Genomic DNA, 26,715 nt, shown 5'->3' with positions numbered 1-26,715 from the left:
TCTTGGAAAAAGGGAAGCAACAACAGTACAGCAGGAAGTGGGCTAGATTTGGGGTCCAAGAGCCTGGGTTCAAATCCCAGTTCTGTCCCTTTCTATCTGGGTAAACTTGGGTGAATCCCTCCCTTCCCCTAGTTGTCTCATCAGTAAAATAAAAGGCTTGGTCCAGACAGCCTGTGAGGTTTTCTACTGCCATCTCTGTGGGCTTGTCTATAATGAAACCAAGAGGGGCAAAGCATTCAACAACTTTCTCTTCCTCTGTCTACCTCTTCTTCCCTATTTCTCTGAAGAGCATCAAGAGTTATCTCAGCCTAGAATCAGGAGGTTCTGGGTTCAACTCTAGCCTCAAATGCTTCCTAGCTGTGTGACCCTGGAAAGGTCATTTAACTTTGTTTGCCTCACCATTGCTCTTTTATCTTAGAACTGATAGTAAGACATAAAGTAAGGGTTTTAAAAAATCATCTTTTAAAAGGCAGCATGATCCAATGGGAAGAGCACTGGTTCTCCTCTTAGTCAATCTGGGCAAAAATCCCACATAGGACAAGTCACTTGACCTCAAAGCCTTAGTTTCCTCATGTGTAAAATGAAGAGGTTGGACTAGACGGCCTCTGAAGTGCCTTCCAGTCTACAGCTAGGTTCTTAGGATTCTCTATAAAATCAGGGGGTTAGAACAGATGAATTTTAAGGTCTTTTCCATCACTGAATTCTAGAAAATCTATCAGTGCTTTTCCCAGGGTCCTATTACCTCCTAATGGTAGAACCAAGGCTATAAGCAAAGATCTTCCCATTTTCAGCACTATCCCCTCTCAGGTACTGTGGACTGACTTCTGGTTCTCTCATCGGTACTGACAGCTTCCTCCCACTGGGATGAGAAGGGTGGAAAAGTGGGCAGGGATGTGAAGGAGTGCTCCAAACATTGCCCTCCCCATGCCAAATCCAGCAGGTGAATAAACACTTTCCTAACTGCCACCACTTCCTATTATAAGACCTCCACTTAGTGTGTAAGTTCTTTGAGGTCAGGTACTGTATCAGGTCTTAGCACTGAATCTAGAACACAGCAAGCACTTAATACATACTTCTTAATTAATTCATTCTCTTTTCTCCCACCCTAATCCAACACACTTGGACTCTAACCTCCTTGAGGGAAGGGATTATTTCACCTATTGTAACTATATTCCTAGCCAACCTAAACACTGTGTCTACCATACAGCAAGCACTTAATAAATGCTTTTTTCATTCTTCCATTCAAATCATTCATTCCCTTTCTCCTTCCTCCATCATTAGAATGGAAGTTTTTTGACATCAAAAATTGTCTCATTTTTGTATTTCCATCCCTAGCCAGATTAGAACAGTGCCTGGCACATGGGAAACTACTGATATGTGCTCATTCATTCATTCAATTCATTTAATCATTATTCTCTTTTTCTCTACCTTACTCATTAGAATTTGTTTTTGTGGTCAGAAACTGTCTCATTTTTCTATCTCTTTCCCCAGCCAGCTGTAATTCTATGCCTAGTACACAGTAAGCACTTAATACATGCTTTTTCATTTCTTCATCCTCTTGCTCTTTTTTCTCACAGACACACACAATCAGATTTTCTATCGTATGGCCTGTGGCAGGCTGACCAGCTCTTCAGTACAGAATTATTTGGTATCCCCGTCCCCCTTCCCCCGCCCCCACTTCAGCTGCCCAAACAGTAAAGAATCAAAAAAGTGAATGGTTACAAGTGAAGACACCTAAAACACAGAGGCTCCTGGACCCTGGAGTCTGAAAGAAATTGGGCTCCTGGTCTAAGACAAGGAAAACAGGCTTTGGGCATGCAAAAACTCAAGAAAATCTAAATGTGGACCACAAGCCTGAAGCCCTCCTCCTGGCTTCCTATCAGGGTAACCTATAGTCACTATAGCAATGGCGAAACTAGGATGGGTTTGGGGAGGGAAAGATTTCAAATCTCTGTCCCAGGCTGGCTTAAAGTGCTCTGAGATATAGTTAAGGTGAGTCAGAAGACAGGGCTGGAAGAGATCATAGAGAAATCATCTCAGAGCCCAGCCCCCTTACTTCACATGGGAGGAAGCTAAAGCCCAGAATGGAGAGGAATTTGCCTAAAGACCCATGTCTTTAGGTTCCCAAACCAGTGATCCACCACAATACCCCATGCTCCCTGTCCCATGTTAGTATGGATTATAAATGGAAGAAGGGAATATAATTATTCTGCATATTCCTTTTGAAGGGCACTTGAGGAAAAGATAAGTTTGCAGACCATCTGATTATACTGTGTGTGTACACATGAAGCCAAGCCTAGCTACTCTTTCCTCCTAATTCATTCCCTGGAGGAAGGTCTTGTGATCAAGAATGATAATTATATTGGGAAGCTACATAGCAAGGTGGATAGTGTTAGACCTGGAGTCTGGAGAGTCTGGGTTCAAATCTGACCTCAAGATACTTCCTAGCTGCTGTGACCCTAAGAAGGTCACTTAACCCCATTCATCTAGCCCTTGTCTTTCTGTCTGAAAGATGTTCCTAAAACAAAAAAAAAGAAAGGGAAAAATACTAAGGTTTCTAACAGAGTCTGTGAACTTGTTTTTAAAAACAAGGCATCTAAATGGTTCAGTGGATAGAGAGCCAGACCTGGAGATGGGAGGTCCTGGGTTCAAAGAATGACAATTATAATGGGAATCTACATAGTAGGTGGATAGTGTTAAGCCTGGAGTTGGGAGGGCCTGGGTTCAAATCTGGCATCAGACACTTTCCTAGCTGTGTTACTCTAGACAAGTCACTTAACTCCAGTCACCTAGCCCTTGCCACTCTTCTGCCTTGGAACCAATATTTAGTATCAATTCTAAGACAGAAGGTTTTCTTTTAAGAAAGAAAACAAAAAAAATATTTTTATAACTCTATGCAACAATAATTGGTTTTCTTTTTATCCTATGCATTTTATTTTATATATTAAATAATTTTATATAAAATATGTATTTTATATAAATCCAATAAGTTTTGGTAATTACACAAATAATATAAATTTATATAAATAATATATATGCATTTAAGAATATTATCAAGTTCATAGGCTTCACCAGAAGGGGTTTGTGATAAAAAGAAGATTAAGAACCCCTTCTTGAAGACTCCAAGTTTCAATCCAGGCCCTGAGCTGCACCAGTAGAGGAATGCCTTCATTAGGAGTTCCTGAACCAGTGAAGTCCTAGGTCCTGGCATTCTGTCTCTATGGGAAGAGAAGACTTGGAGAGTTTGACTTGCCGCCTCTAGATGGCGCTGCTCCCTCTGGAATTTCAAGGCCACTCAGAGCTGCTGCTGTCTCCTGGCTTTGGGCAGCAATGGCTATCCAGACACTTATGCACTCCCCAACCTTTCTGTCTCCCTACTTGGCAGATCAAAACTATAACACTTGGGTTGGCCAGAAAAGGGTCATGGCGGCTGACTGCCTCTGCACAGGCTCTTTTTATTTTTTAATCCTTACCTTCTATCCTAGTAGCAACCCATAATGGAATTAAGTGACTTACTCAGGGTCACACAGCTAGGAAGTATCTAGGGCCCGTCTACACAGACTTCTTAAGAAGAAGGCAGTGGATGCTAGAGATTTTGTTTTAAAGACCTATTGATTATTGGTTATTAAAGCATATTAGGGACAACTGGACTACATGGTTAATGATGATGATGATAATAATAACATAATAATAATAACAATGCCATTTCTATGGCTGCTTTTAACATTTTCAAAGAGGATTGACTCCAAGTTAGAGGACCTGGGTTTGAATCTCACCATTGATGCTTTCTATGTGACTTTGGGTATGGCATTTCCCTATATATCACATTCCTTCTCTGAAAAATGAGGCAAGGGATGTACCAGATGGTTTCTGATGTCCCTTCTAGTTCCCTATAATGTTAAAAGTCACTTCATTTCCCTATGCCTCAGTTTCCTCCTCTGTAAAATGAGAGGGTTGAAATGGACAGACTCTGAGTTCCCTGCCATATCTAAAACCAGGATCTCATAATCTATCTTTAACTTTTAAAAATCTTTTCAAATATCTTGCCACCTTTCCCCCAATGCTGGGAGGGATGTGGCTGGTATTATCATCTCTATTCTACAGACACAGAAATGATGGCCAAGAGTAGTTAAGTGACTTGCCCAAAGGTTAGGAAGAGGGTCTAGGCTAGCAGCACTGGATGCTGGGTCTTTCCTGTCCCAGGGTCCAGAACTCTTTCTCTCACACCCTGCTTGATAAAGCTGGTCTGTCTCTGAATAATAAGAGAGCACTAGACTGAGCACACAGTAGGCGCTTCATCAATGCCTCCTTGACTGAATAGACGTGAGGATGACAAAGTAAAGCTTGTGTGTCTGAAAGTGGCTTCCCTTTCAGGAAAAGGAAGGACATCCAAGAAGCCAGCTCAGCACTGGGATGAAGGCAAAAAAATAACCTGGCAAGGGTGGGGAAGGGCACTTGCGAAAGCGTCGGAAGCCTGAGGCTGGTCTCCCCAGCAAGATGCTCTCCGGTCTATCTGAACATCAGCAGCAGCAGCCCAGATGTACCAAACAGCCCTGTGAGCTTCTAGGTGGCCCCTCCCCTCTTCCAAAACCCAGCTGCTGCATGGAAAATAAAGAAACCATCCAAAATTCAGAGAAGACACATGTGGGTACTCAAGGGACCGCAGTGAACTCGGAGCACACATTACACTGGCTGTGGGGGCCCCGGGGCCCACGAGCCCTCTGTGAGTCGTTGTTGGGGCTGAATTCCACTCGTTTCAGAGCCCCCAGCCATTTCAAAACACATCTGGCCACATCATTGTTTCCAGGCTCCAAAGAAGGATGAAGGAAGGAGGGACTCGGGAGAGGAAGATGCTCTCCCCGCCCCGAGGAAACATATGCACACATCATGGGGAAAGTGAACTCTCTTACCGAACCTAGAGGAGAAAAGAGAAAGAGAGAGAGAGAATGCGTCAGCACTTTGGTTCAGGGTCACAAGGCAAGGCAAACTGCAGAATGGAGACAGCTGGTTTCTAGAAAGTTCTACGGTGGGGGGAGGGGGTGACAGTGATCTCAGTTCTAGGCTATAACTGGAACCTCAATTTGCCATGTTGCTTTTTGCAAAATCTGCCAGCTCCTGGACCAGTTGGGCTTTTTTAAACCCTTACCTTAATGTCACCTCCTCCAGGAAACTACACCAACCAAGAGTGATCTTTCCCTCTTCCAGTCTCCTAAATAATTGTCTGCTTTATATCGCACTTAAACATGGTGACCGCTGTGTTTATTCTGTATTGGATTTATTTGTTGTATTTGTTTTGCATTCATTTATTACCTATATATGTGATACGTATGTGTTTACGTATTTTTAAATATATATATTCCTAGGCATCTCTGGTCTCCCTCAGTACTGTGCAAGCTCCTCCAGAGCCCAACATGCTCCCTGGCACATGGTAAGTCCTTAATGAGTATTTTTTGACTGACTGATTGGTATGTTCAGGACCTGGCAAATAGTAGGTGTGAAAAATAAACGTTTGTTGCTTTCTGGATTAATTTGTGTCCCCGGCACCTAGGACAGTGCCTGGCACACAACAGATGCTTATTAGGGCTTGCTGCATGATTGGCTGATGTAAATAGACTTTGCCTGGAATACATAAGATCATAGGTGACAGGGATCAAGGTTCAGACTTCTTTGAAACTTTCCAGCAGCTTGCCATCAAAATACATTTGTTGAAATTTGATGAAAGAGAAAGTATTTTGAAGAGCATGCCAGCTATCCCAAAAACTCGAACTGGCACTAAGACTCCTGGGATACCCTGTTGAGCTGGCTTTATGAGAACACTAACTGACCTTCCTATAAGTTTCAAAGTTCACAAACTGTTATGGCTACTATCCAACATCTTGATGAGGTAGGTATGATAAGCATTAGCCCCATTTTACAGATGAGGCAATTGAGGGGTTAAATGATTGTCTCAGTGTCAAGGGAAGAATTTGAACCAAGGTCTTCTAAGTTGTAGGATCACAAATTCCCCAGACAGAAGTCCTATTCATTGGCCATCTAGTCCAACCGCTTCATTTTCCAAAAAAGAAAACTAGGCTCCAGGTGGGGTAGAAGGGCTTGTCCACTGTCATAGGGATTTGAACCTGGTTCCCTGACTCCAGAGGTAGAGTTCTTTCAACTCTCTACCCTATTAGCCCCACGTCCTTTAGTAGTTTTCAAACTTTTGGTTCTTAGGACTACTTCATACTTAAAAAAAAAAACAAACCCTTACTTTCCACCTTAGAATCAATACTAAGGATTGGTTCCAAGGCAGAAGAATGGTAAGGGCTGGGCAATAGGGATGAAGTGACTTGTCCAGGATCACACAGCTAGGAAGTGTCTGAGGCCAGATCTGAACTCAGGACCTCCTATCCCTAGATCTGGCTCTCAACCCACTGAGTTACCCAGCTGCCCCTTTATACTCTTAAAAGTGATTGAGGACCCTAAAATACTTTCACTCATGCGAGTTATGAAAATTATCAAATTAGAAATTAAAACATCCCAAGATTACCATAAAAAGCATTTGGGTCTCTGATGACTCAAAAGGGTCTTGGGAACCACCAGGGGTCCCTGAACCACACTTTGAGAAGCACTTCCCTATACCAAAGTAAATCTTTAATTCATTCTCTCTGTATCTGTCTCTGTCTCTCTCTCTCTCTCTCTGTCTCTCTCTGTGTCTCTCTCTGTCTCTTTCTCTCTCTCTCTTTCTGTCTCTGTCTCTGTCTGTCTCTCTCTCTCTCTCTGTCTCTCTCTCTCTCATATTTTTAAAATTTGGTTTTGTATTGAGTGAGTTCCAGGTAAGAAGCTCCCTCTTCTAGTACAGATTGGCAGTTATTCTGCCAGTTACAATCTTCAAGGGTTATCTGGGGCCTCAGAAGTTAAGTGACTTACCCAAAGTCACATAGACAGTATAGTTCAGAGGTAGCTCTTGAACCTCAGTCTTCTAAACTCTGAAGCCAGCTCTCTAGCCATTTGGCCATGTTCCATCTCTCATCATCTCCTGAGCCCCACCCAAGTGGGTGGCCTGCAGTTCTACCCCACACCCATTTCTCTCAAGATACAGCTTAGTCTCTATCTCCAGGACAAAGGGCATGGCCAGATAATGCCAAGTGAGCCACTCCAGACCCAGGATATGTTCATGCCTGCATCTAAGAGCCCCTGCGCTCCCACTTTGTCACACCCTCTTACAAGGAACAGGGCGATTGATTCATTTATTCATTTACTATGTTTACTTAGCTTTCTAACCTACTAAGCAACCTGCAGCAGCATCTGACCAGTAACACATTCTAAGAGCAAGTGAGGGTTCTCCTCCCTGGCTTTAGCTGGCTCTTCTTCCCCACAACTGCTGAGAAAAAGTCCTGTCCTCCAGGGGACCGAGCTCCTGCTCAGTGTAAGATTACCCAGGCTTTTCTTCAGGAGAAAATGATACCAACAGAGGCAGCCTGGCTTAATGCAATTAGAGCCCTAAGACCTAGGTCAAGGCCCGGCTCCAGCTAGGCTCTGCACCTGGAAGGCACTCCCTTCTTACCTTGGCCTCCTGGCTTCCTTCAAGACTCAGTTTGAATTCCACCAGTGGCAGGATTCCCCAGACCACCAGCTGCTAATGTCTTCTCAGAGATCACTTTCCATCTAACATGCTCTCTCCCTCCCTCCCTCTCTTTCTCCCTCCCTCCCTCTCTCTCCCTCTCTCCCTCTCTCTTTCTATCTTTCTCTCTATCTCCCTCTTTCTCCTTCTCTCTCTCTCCCCCACTCTCCCCCCTCTCTCCTTCCTTCCCTCTCTCTCTCTCTCCCTCTGTCTCCTTCTCTCTCTCCCTCCTTCTCTCTCTCCTTCCCTTTCTCTCTCCTCTCTCTATATGTATATACATATACATACTCTTTATATATGTTGTATCCACATAATTGCCTCCTCCATTAGAATGTCTATCTATCCATCCATCCATCCATCCATCCATCCCATTTATCCATCCATCCATCTACCTATACTCTGTGACCAGGGGCAATCATTGGCTCCTTAAGCCTAGGCTTCATTAATAATGGAAATTATTAAAACTTGCATTATTTACCCCTGCAAAGTTGGGTCAATGGAGCCTTATGAAACAATCTATGTAAAACAGAAACAATATATGTAAAAGTATTTGTTTGGTTTGGTATTTGCTAAATTCAGAATGAGAAAATCTTTTTTAAAAAGTGTTCAGCAAGCCTTTGATATCCTAGGCCAGCAGGAGTCTGGGACTTCAAGGTCAAAGCCCATTTTCTACAGTGGGTATATTGAGGGAAATAAAAGAGCTATAGGCCAAGGCCAGGAGAAGCCGTGCTAAAGGTAAAGCTAATAATCTAGCTAGCTTTATTCTTATATTGAGCAAGTCATTATTCCTTCTTAAAACGTCGGTTTCTCCCTCCGCAGAATGACAGGATATTGCTAAATGAGCTGAGATTTCTTCCAGCTCTAACACTGATTGCACTTTATAACATCTGGTGCTCTTGTCAGCCATGGCCACCCATCACTGCTTCTGCTGGTCCTTGGCTCTGGCTCTCTGTTCTGTACCTCAGTATACCACTGCAGAAAATGGACTTTAACATTGGAATCCCAAACGCCTGCTGGCCTAGAATGTCAACTGGGAAAGTACAAGGTGTTTCCCCTGACTAGATCTAATTCCTTCAGCAGCAAAGCTGACCTAAATGGATCCCTAACCCCATTCTCTAGAGGGCAGAGGAAGAAAAATTGAAGCAAACAGATCTTCCCAAGGGTCAAAGCAGAAAAAGAGGGAGTGACTTCTGAGGGAAATTGGGGAATAATAAAGAAAGTGCAGGACTGCCTTTAAGCCAAATTTCCTAAAGCCAAGACTCAACCATGTCACTCGCTGCCCTGCTCAAGAGGCTCCCTTTTGCCATTAGTATAAAATATTAAAACTTTTTACCTTGGCATTCAAGGCTCTCCACAGTCTATTAACCATAGGGCCCTTGATACATTATTTCACACAGTTCTCTTCCTTGTCTCTTCTACATTTTAGCCAAACCTAGAATCCTCTCTACTCTCCTTAGCTTATGCTATTCCCTAAAACTTGAAATGCCCTCTTCCCAACTCCTCCATTGTTAACATGCTAGACAGCAAGGTCTAGGGATCATAAACTCATAGATTTGGATCTGGAAGGGACCTTAGAGGAGTTTTTACAGATGAGGGAACTGAGGCACAGTTAGGTACATACAATACAAATTGTGAGATTTCGAATTCAGATCTACACATTGCTCTATCTTACAAATCCTTGACTTGTCTCAAGGTATAGTAGAAATAGCATTGAGAGAGTGAATCTAGGCATCTCGGTTCAGATTCTGGCTTTGCCATTTACTATATCTCCAAAGAGCATTAGAATCAGAAGCTTTGATGCTCTATGACCCCATTTGGAGTTTTCTTGGCAAAGCTACAGGAACAATTTGTCATTTTCTTCTCCAACTCATTTCTGAAATGAGGAAACTGAGGCAAACAGGGTTGACCAGGGTTACACAGCTAGGAAGTGTCCGAGGCTGGATTTGAACTCAGGAAGATGTGCCACCTACCTGCCCCAATCAGAAGACAAATTCAAATCTTGACTTTGTCTCATTTACCACCAGTGTGACCTAGGGCAATCAATGCATCAAGAACCATCTCTCTCTCTCTCTCTCTCTCTCTCTCTCTCTCTCTCTCTCTCTCTCTCTCTCTCCCCCTTAACTTCTATCTTAGAAACAATACTGTATATCAGTTCCAAGACAGAAGAATGGTAAGGACTAGGCATAGGAAAAGGGGGTTAAGTGACTTGTTCAGGGTCACCCAGCTAGAAAGTGTCTGAGGTTAGATTTGAACCTGAAACCTCTTGTTTCCAGGCCTGACTCTCTAGCCACTGAGCCACCTAGCTGCCCCTCAACAAGCACTTATTAAGCACCTATTATATTCCAGGCACTGTGTTAGTTGTCAGGGAGATCCCTAATGTGTTTGGAGCTCAGTTTCCTTTTCTGTAAAATGGTGAGGTTGAACTGATCACCTCCTTACTCTGTGATCCTTCAAGACCCAGCTAAAATATTACTTCCTTCAAGAAGACGTCCCCTGACTCTTCTCAGCTAAGAATGATCTTTTCCCTAGATCCTCAGTTCTGCTTTCAGGTATTTCCACATCACTTTATATTATTGTGTGGATCTCTGTATGTGCCAAACAAAACATTAAGCCTCTCTAGATAGATCAGGCAACTTCTTAGGACTTAGCCATTCAGACAAAGAGGATGTTGATCTGCATTGGTGGAGGGCTATCTCCTACTGGGAGAACCTCAAGCTGCTGAGAACAGAAGTCTTGGAACATTCACTTATATCCATCATCTACTGCCCCACGATCTCCTCCCAGATTGTCAGCTAGAAGAGGCCAGGACCCTTCTCTCCTCTCTGCTCGGTACCTTGCCTATCTTCTAGCAAAGGATTGTGCATACACTAGCTAATAAATCATAATAAATAAATCAATTAATTAATTATATTATTTCTAGATTTTTTGATGATTATAAAGAAATTATAATATAATTGCATTATATAAAAACATAATAGCAACAAAGTAATTATATTATTTCCATATTGTATAATTATAAATGAATTATAATATGACATGATTATATTGTAAAACTATAATAATAAATTCATAAATAATAAGTTTTCTGCTGAATTGAGTGAGGGGAGTTGAGAAGAAGTCATAAAGGAATGACCCTCCTCTGAAAGTCTCCTTCCTGAGCTCCAATCAAGAAGGAAGCCTTAGTGCTCCCCCACCATTCCTAATGGGAGAAGCTCCTCGTGGGGCACATGTGGGTACAGAAAATGCTGGCATCTGGAGGGGGCCTTGAGGATAAAGGATGTGATGAATCTCCTTTCTGACCAGACACTAGAGGGACTTAGAAGTCACTGTAGTCCTGCAGGGGTGAGAAGGAGAAAACCCAGTATTTGCTGATGGTGTATGAATTTTTCATCCCTTCAGGAAGATGTTCAAAAGCGGCAACTAAATAAAGCCACTTGGTGGTGCAGTGGATAGTGCTAGGCTTGGAATCGAGAAGACCTGGGTTCAAATCCAGCCTCAGATACTTACTAGTAGTGTGACCCTGGATAAGTCACTTAACCTTGGTTTGCCTCAATTTTTCCTCATCTGTAAAATGGTGATAACAATAGCCCTGACCCCCCTAGGTTATTTTGAGAATCAAATGAGAGATTTCTAAAGTATTTTGCAAAGCTAAAAAGTGTTATAGAAATGTTAGCTATTATTATAGATATTATATTTATATTCTATATAGAAATAATCTGTAAATATTCTATATTTAATACATATATATTTTTATCTTTGTAGAGAACTAGAGATCTAAAGATATATAGACATCTTTATAGATATAGAAATGACTATATATGTATATACATGTAATTATACCTATATATTTATCTACAGTTCTACATCTGGTACCTCTAAATATAATATAGATATTTTAATATATCATTATTATTATTATTAAACTATAATAGCATTATCCAGATCTCTGCCATCAAAGGGTCTAAGGCCACCAACCGAGGCTCTCTATCCATAGTGACCTAGGGAACCGTTCCCATTCTACAGATTGGTAAACAGAGATACAGAAAACTTTGGGGCTCTGGATTAGCCCTGTCTTAGGCATGACATCTAGACCAAGAAGGGAACCCAAGACCCAGCCTAGCATTACAGCCTTCAACTAAACTCCCGAGAGTCTCCAGAAGCCCAGGAGCAGATCCCAGAGGATGATGGTAATAGCTGGAAGGTGTATGACCAGGCTCTTTAGCCTGTCCATGCTGTTATTCCCATTTTCAAGATAAGAAAACGGAGCTAAGAGAGGTGAAGCCCTTTGCCCAGGGTTGCACAGCGGGTATGGCCCAGAGTGAGCCCCTGAACCCCCATCTGCAGACTCCAAGCCCTCCCCAGAGACACTTACTTGATGGAAGGCACCTCGTCGATTCTGTTTCCAAGCTGGGACTCGTGGGATTTGCTCCTGGTAAGGGTTGGGAAGTTGGGAAGCAATTGGAAAACTTTGCGGCTGGGCGGGGGTGGCGTCCGGGGGGGCTTCAGCTTGTTTTGCCGTCGCAGCTGAGGCGTGGTAGGGGGGGTGATGAAGCTGTGTGGGGTCCGAGGGGTGAGCCTGCCGCTGTGATGCAGGGAAACATAACTGTCCGAGAGGCCCTCGCCATAACCAGAGAGCCCGTGGCCCAGGGGCAGAGCATCCGACGCCGTGGGAAGGGCAGACACTGAGACGGAGCGGGGCTGCTGGCTGCTGATGCCTTTACTGAGCTGAGAGGCCCCAGGAGTCCAGGTCAAGCCAGCTGGGGAAAGGGTGTCCGAGGGAGATCCTGAGCCACTCTCGTGCCGGGCTTCCAGCGGGCTCCATGCTGGGTCATCCTTTGGCTCCCCACCTGTGGGCCCAGGGGGTCAGATCACAGACCCATAGAACGTCAGAGCTGGAAGGCACCTTAGCTATCCTGTTAGTCCAACCCTGTCCTTTGACAGAGGAAAGGCTGAGGCCCAGGGAGGGGAAGGAGCTTGCCCAGGGCTAGAAACCAGGTCTCTTCCCACTCCGTGACTCGATCAGATTATTTAGCAGAGTTTGGGAGTGGACGGAGGGGACGTGGGGAAGCCAATCCCTGAGACAGATCCGTAAGAGGTTAGTAAAGGGAATCTGGGGGGTGTTTGAGGCACCGGTGAGCCCGGCTTGGAGAAAATCTAAGCTGAAAGAATACAAAGTTTAGAAGATTCATATCTGAAAAGGCAGCATTCACCGGGCCACTCGAGAGTCCTGCCGTGGTCCTTTCCACAGCAAATCCCCTCGGAGGATGTCAATAGATAAGATAGAAATACACACATTTCTTCAGGGTTTGGGGAACAGCTTGGCCCAAGAGAAAGACCCTGGATTTGGGTTCAGAGAGCCTGGGTCCATTTCCTGGCTGCACGACCTTAGAGAAGTCCCTTCTACTCTCTAGGACTTTGTTTCCTTTTCTGTGAGGTCCTTTCCAGGTCTAAAAACCCCTTAATTCTATCCTTTATTCTCTGTCTGCAGCAGAAAAAGTCAGACCTACCAACCCGACTTCCTGTAGCCTTCTAAGGTCCACGTGGTGGGAGGCCAGCTGCCTCGATGAACCCTCTGGGCAGGGATGGAATCCTAAGCTTGAAAGACCCTCCTTGGCTCTAAGTGGGGACGTCCCCAGCCCACGGGCGGATGACTGCTCTCACCCTCAGCCAGGTGGGAATTTGGACAAGAGGAGGGTCAGAAAGGCACTGAACCAGGCTAGGAGGTCTGAAAGGTAGCTCCGAGATGATTTCATCCAACCTCCTCATTTTTAGAGAGGAAGAAGCCCAGAGAGAGGGAAGTACTTGGCTCTGGGTCACACAAGTTATACATGAAGGGGTAAGATTCAAACTTGGGCCCTTTGACTCCAATCCAGACCTCTTTCGATTTTACCATACCGTCTCCCATCTGACCCTGGGGCAAAGTAATTCACCTTGCTGAGCCTCAGTTTCCTTCTCTGTAAAATGGGGACATGAGTTCCCTGAGCACACAGCAGCTGGACCGTGGGGGAAATTCCTTGGCCTAGGTATTAAAGCTCATCACGTATGATCTCCAGAAGTGGGGGAAAAAACATCATTCATGAAGTCTACAAAAGATTAGTTCATGTTAAGTAAGTAGATAGATAGACAGCCAGCCGGAAAGGAAGACAGACAGAAAGGAAGACAGATAGACAGACATGACTTGGAGTCAGAGGACCTGGATTCAAATCCTGACTCTGCCACTTACTACCTGCTGTGAAGTTGGGCAAGTCACTCCCCTCCCTGGGCCTCAGTTTCCTCTTCTGTAAAATGGAGGAGTGGGACTAGATGGCTTGCCTCTAAGGTCCCTTCCAGCTCTAAAGTAATCATTTGATGATAAATCATAAACTCAAGACTTCCTAGACAAGAGAACCAATCCCATACTTCCGAGACAGAATGATCTCTAAATTGTAATTGTGTTTGTTCCCCTGCTCCATTCGCCCCATCCCAATAATATCCCTCCCCAACAAGGAAAAAACAACAAAAAACAATCCATGGTGGTTTCAAATCAAAAGAAAAATGAGCCATTCAGACCTCATGGTCTTGGCCACCCTCACCCTCTCTGTGGGGCAGCAAGGAGCAGGTTCTGACCCTTTAAGAGAACTCCCAAGCATGCCCGTTCCAGGCCCGTCTCCTGCAAGAGCCCGAGTTACAGAAGAGAGTGGGCAGGTGGCTGGAGAGAGCTTCAGTTACAAGCCCACCTTAGAAAGGCAAAGGAAGCCCTACCTAAGCCGGTCCCTTTCCGGAGGCAGGAGAGGGCGTACTGTATGCGGCTGACCTCGTCGGCACTGGAGCCGCAATGCCTCATGGTCTCCTTCACCTTCGATTCGTTCATCTCCAGCAAAGCATCCAGTGTGAGCTCCCCGGAGATCTTCTGGAAGAGGATCAAGAGAGAAAAGAAAAGAAAGTGTGTGTGGAGCCGGACAGCCTCGGGATGCCCCTTCTGATGGCCGCCCCCAGCTCCAGAGAGTCACCACCCCACAAAGAAGAGGGTGGCTGACCAGAGACCGAGGCATGAACTTCCACTCCCTCTGGCTGGCCAGCAGCAGCTGAGTGGCAAGGGCAGCTGGTAGCTAAGTTGGCCCCTACCCAGAAGCAGCTGCTTGTCTGGGGAAGCAGACAGAGAGCTCTGTACCACCACCTCCCCTCCCCACCCCCACCCCTACTTTCTCCAGAAAACAGCAGCTGAATCAGAAGGGTGAATGCCCAACAGGGTTATGGGGGATGAAGAAAAACCAATGATATGGGGGGCGACTGCAGGATATTGCCTCGGATTTCCTGTGTCCACTTTTCCCTTTGAAAAGTAAACTTTTAGATCAGTAATTTTTTTTTAATTTTGAGAATGACAAAATAATTAAACTCAGGTAAAATGATATAGATACTTCATGTGATCCCTCTGGTGCCGGATTTGGAAACAAAAGACTTATCATTTCTGTCTCTCTCTCTCATATATACCCTTCTCTCCACTCCAAACTCCACTACCAAGACCGCCATCTTGGTTCAGGGAGTCATTGCTTCTCATCTAGACTATTGCACTAGCCTCCTTACTGGTCACTCTGTATCTCCTTTCCAGTCCATTTGCTACTCAGCTGCCAAAGTGATTTTCCTAAAGCCCACATTGACGGTGTCACTATTCTGCTCAATAAATTCCCAAAGCTCCCTAGTACCTAGAGGATCAAATATAGATTCCTTTATGTTGACATTCAAGCATTTAAAACCCTTCATAATCATCTCTTCTGCCACCTTTCCAATCTTCTCACACCTTGCATCCCCCTTTGAGGGAGAGACTCTGAGATCTAGTTACACTGGCCCTCTTCCTTTTTCTTGAACAAGCCACTCCCAACTCAGGACATTCTCTCTCTCTCTCTCTCTCTCTCTCTCTCTCTCTCTCTCTCTCTCTCTCTCTCTCTCTCTCTCTCTCTCTTTTATAAAAACCCTTACCCTCCATCTGCATATTGGTTCCAAGGCAGAAGAGCAGTAAGGGCCATACAAGGGGGGTTAAATGACTTGCCCAGGGTCACCCAGCTGGAAGTGTCTGAGGCCACATTTGAACCTAGGACTTCCCATCCCTAGGCCTGGCTCTCAATCCACTGAGCTACCCAACTGCTCAGGGCATTTTCTTAAGCTGTCCCTCATGCCTGTTATACTCTCCCTCTTCCTCTCTGCCTCCTGGCTCCCTTCAAAGTCCCAGATAAAATCTTACCTTCTAGAGGAAGCCTTTCTCAATTCCTTTTAATTCTAGCACCTTCCTTATGTTGATTACCTCCTATTTAACAGCTTCTTTGTCCATAGTTGTTTGCATGTTATCTCCCTCAATTGGGACAGTTAGGTATGGATCTGGAGTCTAGAAGACCCACCATCCTGAGTTCAAATCCAACTTTGGACACTTACTAGCTTTGTGAGCAAGTCACTAAACCTTGTTTGCCTCAGGTTCCTCATCTGCCAAGTGGGCTGGAGAGGGAAAAAAGGCAAACCAATGGAGTGTCTTTGCCAAGAAAAGGAGTCCTCAAGAGCAGGACAGGGCCAAAAGGATGGAACAGCAACAATTCCATCACATAACTGTGAACTCCTGGAAAACAAGGGTTGTCTCTTGTCTTTGTACCCCCAAATGCTTGGAACACATTAGATGCTTAAATGTTTATGGAGTGATTGCCTGTCTTTTCAGTCTTAAATGTTTCTCTAATTCATTATCCCATCTCAGTTTCTTTGCACTGGCTCTCTCTCATGCCTGGAGTGCTTCCCCTTCTCACCTCTGCCTCTCAGAATTACAAGGTTTCCTTTAAAACTTAGCTCAAAGGCAACCAACCTCCCCTAGGAGGCCCTTCCTGATCTTCCCAACTGCAATCTATTGCCCCCCTAAGGTTATTTTGTATCTACTTTGTACATATCGCTTGATAAGTTTCCCTTTGTATATATCTAGATATTTACATGTTATCTCTTTCATGAGGACTTAAGCTCACCTGAGGGCAAGAACTATCTCTTCCAGCCTCTGTGTGTGTGTGTGTATATATCCTCAACATTTTGTTTTTGAAAGCAAAGAAATGTTTGAGAGTGCCAGTGGTTAGGGAGCCAGGTGGGGAGTTGGGAGTTGAAAGCTTGCCTTTGCCTTGGATATTTCTTAGCAGTGTAACCGTTGGCAAGTCATTTAATTCTGTTAGCCCAGCTTTGCCCCTCTGTCTTAGAGTTGTTACTAAGACAGAAGGTAAATATTTTTTTTTAAGTTTGCTATTATTACCTTTGTAGTCCTAAAGGAGTTTCCCTCTCTTTGCCTGAATTTCCTCATCTATAAAATTGACATCAAATGAGGGGGAAATTGTCTCTGGAGTCCAAGAATTTGGTTTCTAATCCTGTCACTGATACTATCAGTGTGTCTTTGGTTAGGTCATTTAAGTATCTTTTCTTCATCTGCAAAAAGAAGGGGTTGGACCAGATGGTGCCTCTGAGGTTCTTTTCATCTCTAGACTGATTATCCCATGACTTCAAAAAAAGTCTTATTAATACCGTTTGACTTTACTTCAGTCATTTCCCATCCTTCCCTTGTGAAAAAGAAAAATCAAGCAAAAACATGCAATACAGAAACCATGTTTGACAACGTATCCAAGATTCTGTCTTCTCCTCTCTAACATGAGAGAAGTATGTTCCTTGTTTGTTTTTTTTCTCTGATAGACTAGAGATAGTGTCATGGCAGACCAGAGGGCAGCTGAGTCCTTTCCAGTCTTAAATTTATAATCCTAAACTCCCTTCCCAACCAGTGACTTCTTTATTTTTTTAATCCTTACCTTTTGTCTTAGAATAAGTCCTGAGTATTGGTTCCAAGGCAGAACAATGGTAAGGGCTAGGCAATGGGAATTGAGTGACTTGCCTGGGGTCACACAATTAGGAAGTGTCTGAGTCCAGATTTGAACCCAAGCTTTCCCCCTTCAGGCCTGGTTCTATCTCCTGAGCCAGCTAGTTGTCCCTCTCACCAATGACTTCCAAAATTTTCTTTGTGTAAAACCCCAAAGCATCTGAATTCACCCATAGTCATCCAGCACCCTTTTGTTTGGAAAAGGACCAGAGAAGACCAACTGTTTTGGAGACCCTCAGTGGATTTCCACTTCCGAGGAGAGAGAGCACAGAGAGGTTTTATTTTTAGAAATGAGATGAACTGTCTCATTGGCAGATTCCCACTGCAGCAGAACCTTTGGGAGCAAGAAGGGAATGCGAGGCAGAAAATGACTTGGAAGCTCCTAGTGACCATCCAAGACTAGCAGCCCACATCAGGTCATCAAGCTAGGCACAGGGATTTTCCAACAGTAACCAGCATTCTCTTGGGCACCAACAGGACCATTGAGGGGCCAACAGGACCTGTAGCTGGAGATGCTGCCCCAGACAATTTTCCTGAAATATTGTGGCCAAACATGGCCTCTGATTCAGCTACTTCAGAGCCTTCCATTCTCTATGGGTTCAAAAAGAAACTGCTCTTGCAAAGTCTTTCTCAAATCAAGAAACCAATGTAGCATCGACGAGGGTGCTAGTCTTAATCTCAGAAAGACCCAGGTTCAGATCCTGTCTTTGACTTCCTCATGGATAAACCACTTTACTTCTGTGAGTATCAGTATTCTTCCCTGTAGAATGGGAACACTGACACCTGTAACAGCTTCTGCCCAGGGTTGTTGAGAGGCTCAAATAACCTAACGTGTGTAAAATGCTCTATAAATGTCAGCTGTCATTAACATGCGAAAGAGGAGAAAAGTTGGCTTGTCATCCTGGCCAATGTTCTGTTTTCTGACATCTGAGCTGTTGCGAATAAAGTTGCCGACCATTCCGGCCCACAATAGCTTACCTCATCTATAAAATGGGAGAAGGGAGTGAGTAGCTGGTTTCCCTGGTTCTTTCCAACTCCCAACAGCCTATGGTCAAACACTATGTAGAGGGAAGATCACTGGATTTGAAGAGAACAGCACTTAGCACAGTGATTGGTGCATGGCGAGTACTTTAATGGTTGACTTTATTATTGACCTGGGACTGAATCCTGAGCAAGCCACTGCTTGCCTACTTGGGTAGGTCACTTTACTTCTGGAAGTGTCCACAGTGATCTATTAACGTGTTAAGGGCTGAAGATCCAAATAGAAAAGCAGAGAGACAGTCCGAACTCATGTTCTGATCAGGAAGACAATGTTTATGGCCAATTTCAGCTGCAGGTCAGATAGAAAAGACCCATGATCCCTAGCGTGCAGAGGCAAAGTATCCAGGAATGACTCATTTTTAGTACTGTAACTATTGACAAAATCATATCTGCTTCTGATACTAAACCAATGCCAAAACTTTGGTGGGGAACGCTTCTTTTTTGTTTTCTATTACTTTCTTTCATGCATTCTCTATTCCAGACAAAGTGCTATTCTCTATACATGACATTCTAATCTCCCACCACCCAGCCTTTGTACAGGATGTCCATTATTCCTATCATACTATCTTTCTTCACCTCCACTTCTTAGAAGCTTTCCTTTCCCTTCAATATTCAGCTCAGATACTCCTTATTCCAGTAAGTTATTGGTACTCATCATCCTCTTTCAGCTAACTTTAAACTTTGCATTTACTTATCCATCTACCTGTAGAATATAAACTCCTTGAAGGCAAGGTCTAGTGCATTTTTGTCTTTCTATCCCCAGAGAAACTCAGAGTGCTTGGCACAAAGTAGGTGGTTGGTTTTTTTTTTTTTTAATCCTTACCTTCTGTCTTGAGATCAGTTTCTAAGACAGAAGAGTGGCAAGGGCTAGATAATTGGGGTTAAGTGATTCACCCAGAGTCACATAAAGTAAGTAGGTATTTAATAAATGTCTGTTAATTGGAGGTAAATTATTTAATTGAAATTTTTTTCTCATCAAATTCCTTTTGTTTTAAAAAATAAAACTGTTACTTTCTGTCTTCGTAATAATTCTAAGACAGATGGGTAAGGGGTAGGCAAATGGAGTTAAATAATTTGCCCAGGATCACAAATCTAGGAAGTATCTAAGGTGTGAACTTTAGATTACTCCACCCTACTTAGTCTAACGAAATCAGGAATGTCTACACCCATACTTAAGGATTAAATTATCCTTACAAAGGCTAGATTTGAACCCAGGTCCTCCCCACTCCAATCTGGTGCTGCAGCTTCTGTGTCATCTAGCTGACCCCGTTAAATGTCTTTTAAGTAGGTGCCTGCAAGATATCATGGCCCACCATGGAAACTATCTGGAAAACCGCCATCATCTCCTACTGAACTACCACGTCAATGGTTTCTTCCACTCATATTTTCTCCACTTCTCCTGAAATGACAGAAATGAAGACATGCCCAGTGCGTTCAATAAATCTGTCTCCAGCAGCTCTATTGGCAACCAACATAAAATAAAATATTCCAAAGTAAATTCAATCATATTTGTCACCACTGCCCAAATAAACTATGCTTTGAAGCTAACTCCCCTGAACACACAATGTCATTTTATGAGTCATTTACACTTTATAGAATCCAATTTCTGCCCTGAGGCTACCAGGGAGCCTAACAGAATGATTTTGTTAAAAGGCCTCATGCATTTCCAAATTTTGCTAAAATGACCTTTTATTTTCTCCTCAAGGGGGAAAAATACAAACATGTTTTCTAGGGCTTCAAAATTTCTGGCAATGTTCTGCATCGAAGCTCAGGGTTCTTTGCTTTTTTATTGTCATGGGCCCTTTCTGCATTCTGGTGAAGTCTCCTGATCCTTTTCAAAAGAATACTTTTGAGTTCAATGAAGGAAAGGGTGCGTTTCAGTTAGAGGTTAGCGAAAAGGGAAACTGCCATTTTGGCCCTGTCCAGGTTCACGGACCCCTGCCCTGACTCAATCTACCTGACTCAAAGTTAAGAACTCCTGGTCTAAGGAAAGATTTTTCTGTTTGACCTCAAAGGACAGAATGAGAAACAGAGCTGGTAGAAGCTAGGCAGGGGTGGATACGGGCTTGATGCAAAGGGATTGGGGATGGGGGAACCATCAGCAGTTAGAGCTTGGCAAAAGTAGAACAAAGAGGCCACTCTTCCCTGGAGCCCATCCAGCAAATACTTGTTCAGTGTTCAGTGTGTGGTTGAAAGGATTCCTTCAGGGTGTAGGGATGGCTGCTGGTATCTGTGAATTTTAGATCTTACTCCACCCTGCTTAGTCTTTAGAATTCTAGCAACCAGGAATGTATTCACCCCCACTTAAGGATTAACTGTGAAGAGGAAGGCCAATGACCAGCATGTGCTAAGCGCAAGTGACAAATAAGAAACAATTGACTGACCCCCTGGGCTGTCTTAAGCCAAGCTTAAGCCACCATTGGTACATGTGAGACAGAGGAAGTGATATAAACAACTGCCTATATATTTTGCGTCACTTCCTGTGATCATGCTCTCGGCGGTGGTGGGCTCTCTTGGCGGCATTGGGAGCTCTTGGCAGCATTTGGCATTTTGAGGCTTGCCAGTGAGGTTACTGGGAGAAACTTTGTAGCCACATAATTTAGGTGAGATGTTTTCCCTGAGAAACCTTTGTGAGTAAACTAAGGCTGATTCCTCCTTTCCTTGACCTCCTGAAAGGCACCATCCTCCGAGGAGGACTTGAGGATAGAAGCTGAGCTAGATTTAATCTTCTGAGAAGGCTCCTTGGCTGAGGCCTCTGAACTCCCTTTGACTTACTTCAGGCCAGAGAAAATCTCCTACCCTTACGCTCTTCTCCTTCTTCTTAATTTCTTCCTTCTATTGTAATTAAACCACCATAAAAATCCCACACTGACTTGAATCTTTTATTGGGATTTAATTCAAATCCCCAGAGACCAGTAATATAATATATTCAGTCAACAACCCTAAATTTTACCCTTAACAGGTCCCTTTGACTGAATTTCTATGGTTCTACCAGGCTGCAAAAGACACTGTAACTTGCATTAGGTAGGATGCATGAGCAGTTACCTCCCTGAAGAGGATCAGCACAGTTTCCACCTCATTAAAGGAGGTATTCATAGTTGTTCCATCTTTTGATGGAGTGGGGGGAAATAAGAGAGAGTCGATAGCAGTTTGCAATTCAGGTTGCAAGAAATAAGTTTAAGGAGACAAGTCTTGCCCTGAGCAGTCCCATCAGAGACACAAAGTCTGAAAAGCTGATCATGGTCTCCTATCAAAAAGTAGGAACAATTCAGGTAATGCTGACCCCGTCTCCCTAATATTCCATCACCCTTAACTAATCATCACCACCACCACACTCTGATCAATGGGGAAAGGGTAGGGAACCAATTAAACTACATTTATCTAGAATCTACTATTAGATAAGGCACTCGCTGTTCTAGGTGCTGATGTGGGGAGATGAAAACATGTCCAGTGCCTACTCTCTCTCTCTTTTTTTTAAAGTCCTCACCTTCTGTCTTAAAACAAGTCCTATTTATTGGTTCTAAGGTAGTAGAGTGGCAGTTAACTAATGGGGATTGTGACTTTCCAGGGTCACACAGCTAGAAAGGGTCTGAGGCCAGATTTGAACCCATGATCTCCAGTCTCTAGGCCTGTCTCTCATTCCAATGAACTACTTAGCTGTCCTCCCCCCCCCCCCCCCCCCCCCGAGCTTACTCTCAAATTGGTTCTGGTCTCATGGGGAGAAGCAGAGGTAAGAAATGTATACAGAGTAGGTAGGATGTGATGTGATACAAGGCAGAATGTGATAAGGTGAAACAAAAGGCCCAGACAAAATGTGGCGAGAAATAGAAGAAGATAGAGATCACTTTCCTCCAAAGCCTGAATCTGGGAAGGCTTCATGGAGGTGATACTTGGGTTTTTCTTAAAGGAAAAGAGAATTTTTAAAAAATGTAAATAATAATTTTGGTTTTTCCATCACCTTCATTTCAAATTGGTTTTTTATTTCCCTTCCCTGGCAGCTAATCCTGGTGACTAAGAGAAAGAAGGAAGGAAGGAAGGAAGGAAGGAAGGAAGGAAGGAAGGAAGGAAGGAAGGAAGGAAGGAAGGAAGGAAGGAAGGAAGGAAGGAAGGAAGGAAGGAAGGAAGGAAGGAAGGAAGGAAGGAAGGAAGGAAGGAAGGAAGGAAGGAAGGAAGGAAGGAAGGAAGGGAAAGAGGAAGGGAGGGAGAGAAGGGGGAGGGAGGGAGGGAAGCAGAGAGGGAGTTTCACAAAACTAAGTACTCTGCCACCCAAATCTGAGTGTAAATGCAACATCCCACATGTAGAGTTCCCTATCTCAGCAAAGGGAGAGAGGAACACTTCACAAGATGAAGCTTTAGCATCAGAAGGTATCTTAGAGGCCAGCAAGTCCAAATCCCTCATTTTACATACGAGGAAACAGAGGCTCAGGTTGGTGAAGTGCTGGGGCCAGAGTCACACAGCTAATAAATGTCTGAAATGAGATTTGAGCTCAGCTGGAGGAAATGAAAAAACTTACTGCCTACCACTGTGCTATGAGGCATGCCAGAAGTCCCCTTGGGCTTGCCCCCAAATTTCCTACAGTTGCATAACATTTCCATGTTACTAAATAAAATAGGTATGTGATTTGGGGCAAGTCCCTTCACCTATCCTGAACCTTGTTTTCCTCATCTGCAAAATAGATATAATAAAAATTGTACTACCTACCTCACAGGGTTGTCATAATGAGGAAAAAGTAGTCAGGAAAATTTACACAACAACACAAACATGAATGGTTTCTTTAAACCTTTACCTTCCATCTTAAGGACTAGGCAGTGGGGGTTAAGTGACTTGCCCAGGGTCACACAGCTAGGAAGTGTCTGTGATCAAATTTGAACCCAGGACCTCCCATCTCTAGGCCTGGCTCTCAATCCACTGAGCCACCCAGCTGCCCTTCTCCTAACTCCTTTTTATACTTAGAATCAGTAAACTATAGATTTTTAAACTGTAAATAACCCCTAGAAGTCACTTAGCTCAACTCTCATGTTTTATTTGATTAATTTAATTTTTAAAAATTAATAAATATTTTTTCTCCCCTTCCCTACCAGAAAAATGAAAACAAAACCCTTGCAAAAAATGCATCACCAAGCAAAAGAAACAAAAAACTCTATATTGGCCCATCCAAAAATGTTTGTCTTATTCTGAACTGTAAATCTTTCACCTCTCTGTGAGTAGGAATGTCTCCTTTTCCATCACTGGTTCTCTAGAATCATGGTCAGTCATCGCCTTAATTATTGTTCTTAAATCTTTCAAAGTTATCTTTTCAGTGTTGTTATTGAATAAATTGTTGTCCAAGTTCTCACCACTAAGCATTGCTCCATTCAAGTCTTCCCCCATTTTATTATTTTTTATTTCACAATAATATCCATTTCCTTCATCATTTGTTCAGTCATTCCTCAACTGATGAACCCCCTGGTGGTTTCTAGTCCTTTGCCACTACAAAAATAGCTGCCATAAGTCTTTCTGTATATAGAGGTTCTTTTCCTCTGCAACCTCCTTATTTTATAGATAAGGAAATTAGCCGAGAAACTATCTTGCTAAAAGTCACATGGGTAGTAAGAGATCCAAGACAAGAATGTAGGTCTCTGGGCAGTTAGGTGGCTCAGTGGAGAGAGCATCAGGCTACTTTGGCAAGTCAGTGATCTTGGGCAAGTCATTGCCACTCTGACCTTTGTTCTCCTCCTCTGCAAAATGAGATAGTTGATCTTCTTTATTCCCTTCCAGCTCAACATCTAAGGTACCCACAATCCTATCATCTGATCTCTTAGCTCAAGACCCCTTTGGGTACTGCTCCATCTTCTTACACTCAGAACTAAGCAGGTTAACAGATTTACAATTGGAAGATCCTTAGAGGTCATTTAGTCCAATACCCTCATTTTACAGATGAGAAAATTGAGACTTGGGGATATGAAGTAGCTTGAGGAAGGTCACACAAGTTGTAAGCAATACAATTAGGATTTGAATCTTGATTCCTCTGACTCCCAATCCAGGGTTCTTTCTTTTCTTTTCTTTTTCTTTTTTTTATACTTTTACATTCTGTCCTAGTAATTTCTAACCCTAAAATTCATAACCCTAACCCTAAATTCGTTTCCAACCCTGACCCAAAGACAGAAGGGCAAGGGCTAAGTAAATGGGGTTAAGTGACTTGCCCAGGGTCACACAGAAAGAAAGTATCTAAGGACAGAGTTGAACCCAAGTCCAGGCCTGACTCTCTCCACTGAGCTATCTAGCTGCCCCATCCAGGGTTCCTTTGGCTATACTTAGACAGAAGTGAAGAGTGCCAGGTAACATTTGCTTCCCCCCAAAAGAGAAGGCTCAAATGTCCTGTGCCTAGGGTTAACGAAACTGTGAATCACAGAATGTCAGAGCTACAAGGAATGTGAGAAATCATTCAACCCAACCCCCTCACTGGAGAAATTTGTGAGTCAAAAATGATTTTCTTTCAACTTTTCTTGATAATACTGAAAATGGAACAAGATGAGTGAACTGGTTTCACCACCTCTGCGAAGTGAAAATCCCAGGTAGCTCTGCCAACTTTCAACTCTCTTAGTTTGCCCAACACTGAGACAATCTAACAACCCTCAAGGCTTGGGAAAGTTCAAGGATTTGACATCTGCCATCCAGCCACCAAATGCTGTGTCCTCCATGGACCCTTCCCCAATCCCCTTAGCAATGAACTCTCTTATATCTCCATTACTTTCCCTCAACCACTTTATAAAACACTAACTTTATGCAAAACCTGTTTTTTACTTCTTTAATGAACCTTGAAAGACCGATGAACTCTAATCAACACACTGGCCAGTCTTATTCCAGAGGATTCATGACAAAACATGGTGTCCACTTCCTGCTACATATTTATATCAAATTTTCTTTTTCTTGCTTTCTCCATAGAAGGAAAAGGAAAAGATGGAAGGGCAGAATGGAGGAAAAGAAGAACCCTATGTGTCACACATTGTACTAATAGCCACTTTACAAATATTATCTGAATATGGATAGAAGGAAAACCATCTAACTAGCTTCTTCCTCTAAAGAATCTTTTTTCTTTCCTCCTTCCTTCCTTCCTTCCTTCCTTCCTTCCTTCCTTCCTTCCTTCCTTCCTTCCTTCCTTCCTTCCTTCCTTCCTTCCTTCCTTCCTTCCTTCCTTCCTTCCTTCCTTCCTTCCTTCCTTCCTTCCTTCCTTCCTGTCTTAGTATTAATTCTAAGACAGAAGAATGGTAGGCAATGGGCATTAAATAATTAATGTCTGAGGCACATTTGAACCCAGGACCTCCCATCTCCAGGCTTGGTGCTCTAGCTGCCCCATTTATTAGTTTTTTAGCTCAGTTCTTTTTATACTGTTGAAATAGTTCTGCAAAAATGCAAATACAATCAATCTTCAGCTCTATTCTTGAATTTAATTTTTTTTTATTGTGATGAGAAGGAAGAGGAGGAGAAGGAAGACTAGGAACATGTTATTGCAGGGGGCAACAGAGGAGGGTAGGTTAGGTTAAGTATCTTCCTGGCTCTTAATTTTGCCATCTGAGTTGTCTCTGATATCAGGTAGGGTCTATTACCTAGGAAGCTGTGGTAATGACTTGACAAAAGGTCATAAACAACATCGTGATCATCTTTACAAGCCAAAGAAGTGATCAAGTAGAACAAGCAAAAAAAAAAATTTATCTGTGTGCTTATATCTGTGCAAACCCTGAAAGATATTAATGGTGCCAGGGAGACTGGATTCAGAAACAGATATAGTGGGCTTCTCCAGTTTTCTTCCTATAATCTCACTTAGAGCCTATGACCTCCAACAAATCCCGGACTGTTGCCTGCTCCTCCCATCTCTTGTTTAAAGGGGTTGAACAAGCTGGTTTCTAAGGTCTCTTTCAGTTCTAAATCTATGGTCCACTGACACTGCCAAATATTCCCTGGTAATGAAGCTAGATCTGGCACATTCACTAACTATGTATGCTAAGTAAAGAGGAGTTGGGATCAAAAGACCTGGATTCTAATGCTGCTATTTGTCTGAACAAGTTACTTCTGCCTCCCTGGGCCTCAGTTTCCTCTTGGGAAAAATGAGGAGGTTGGACTGGATCATTTCTAAAGCCACTTCCAACTCTAGATCAAAGATCCTATTTAACACCTAAAGATCCTTAAGGCCTCTGGCTAATGGAGAGAGAGAGAGAGAGAGAGAGAGAGAGA

At 43.4% G+C, this 26,715-nt stretch overlaps 1 protein-coding gene across 6 annotated transcripts in view; it reads right to left on the bottom strand.

Annotated features, from left to right (window-relative positions):
• Window positions 1–26,715, bottom strand: part of KSR1 (kinase suppressor of ras 1) — a 247,528-nt gene that overhangs the window by 49,366 nt on the left and 171,447 nt on the right. For 4 of the 6 annotated variants that reach the window (XM_056819497.1, XM_007485583.3, XM_056819499.1 and 1 more), the window contains exon 3: window positions 14,342–14,489. In XM_056819497.1, coding sequence (XP_056675475.1) covers window positions 14,342–14,489 — 148 coding nt within the window. Of the gene's footprint in view, window positions 1–4,910; window positions 4,916–11,972; window positions 12,448–14,341; window positions 14,490–26,715 lie in introns of all 6 variants that reach the window. The other 2 variants (XM_056819500.1, XM_007485577.3) reach the window with 1 other exon arrangement.

This window comes from Monodelphis domestica, chromosome 2 (assembly GCF_027887165.1).
Source record: "Monodelphis domestica isolate mMonDom1 chromosome 2, mMonDom1.pri, whole genome shotgun sequence".
Lineage (NCBI taxonomy): Eukaryota > Metazoa > Chordata > Mammalia > Didelphimorphia > Didelphidae > Monodelphis > Monodelphis domestica.
The sequence above is the reverse complement of the archived record's forward strand: the minus strand, read 5'-3'. Positions and strand labels throughout refer to the sequence as shown.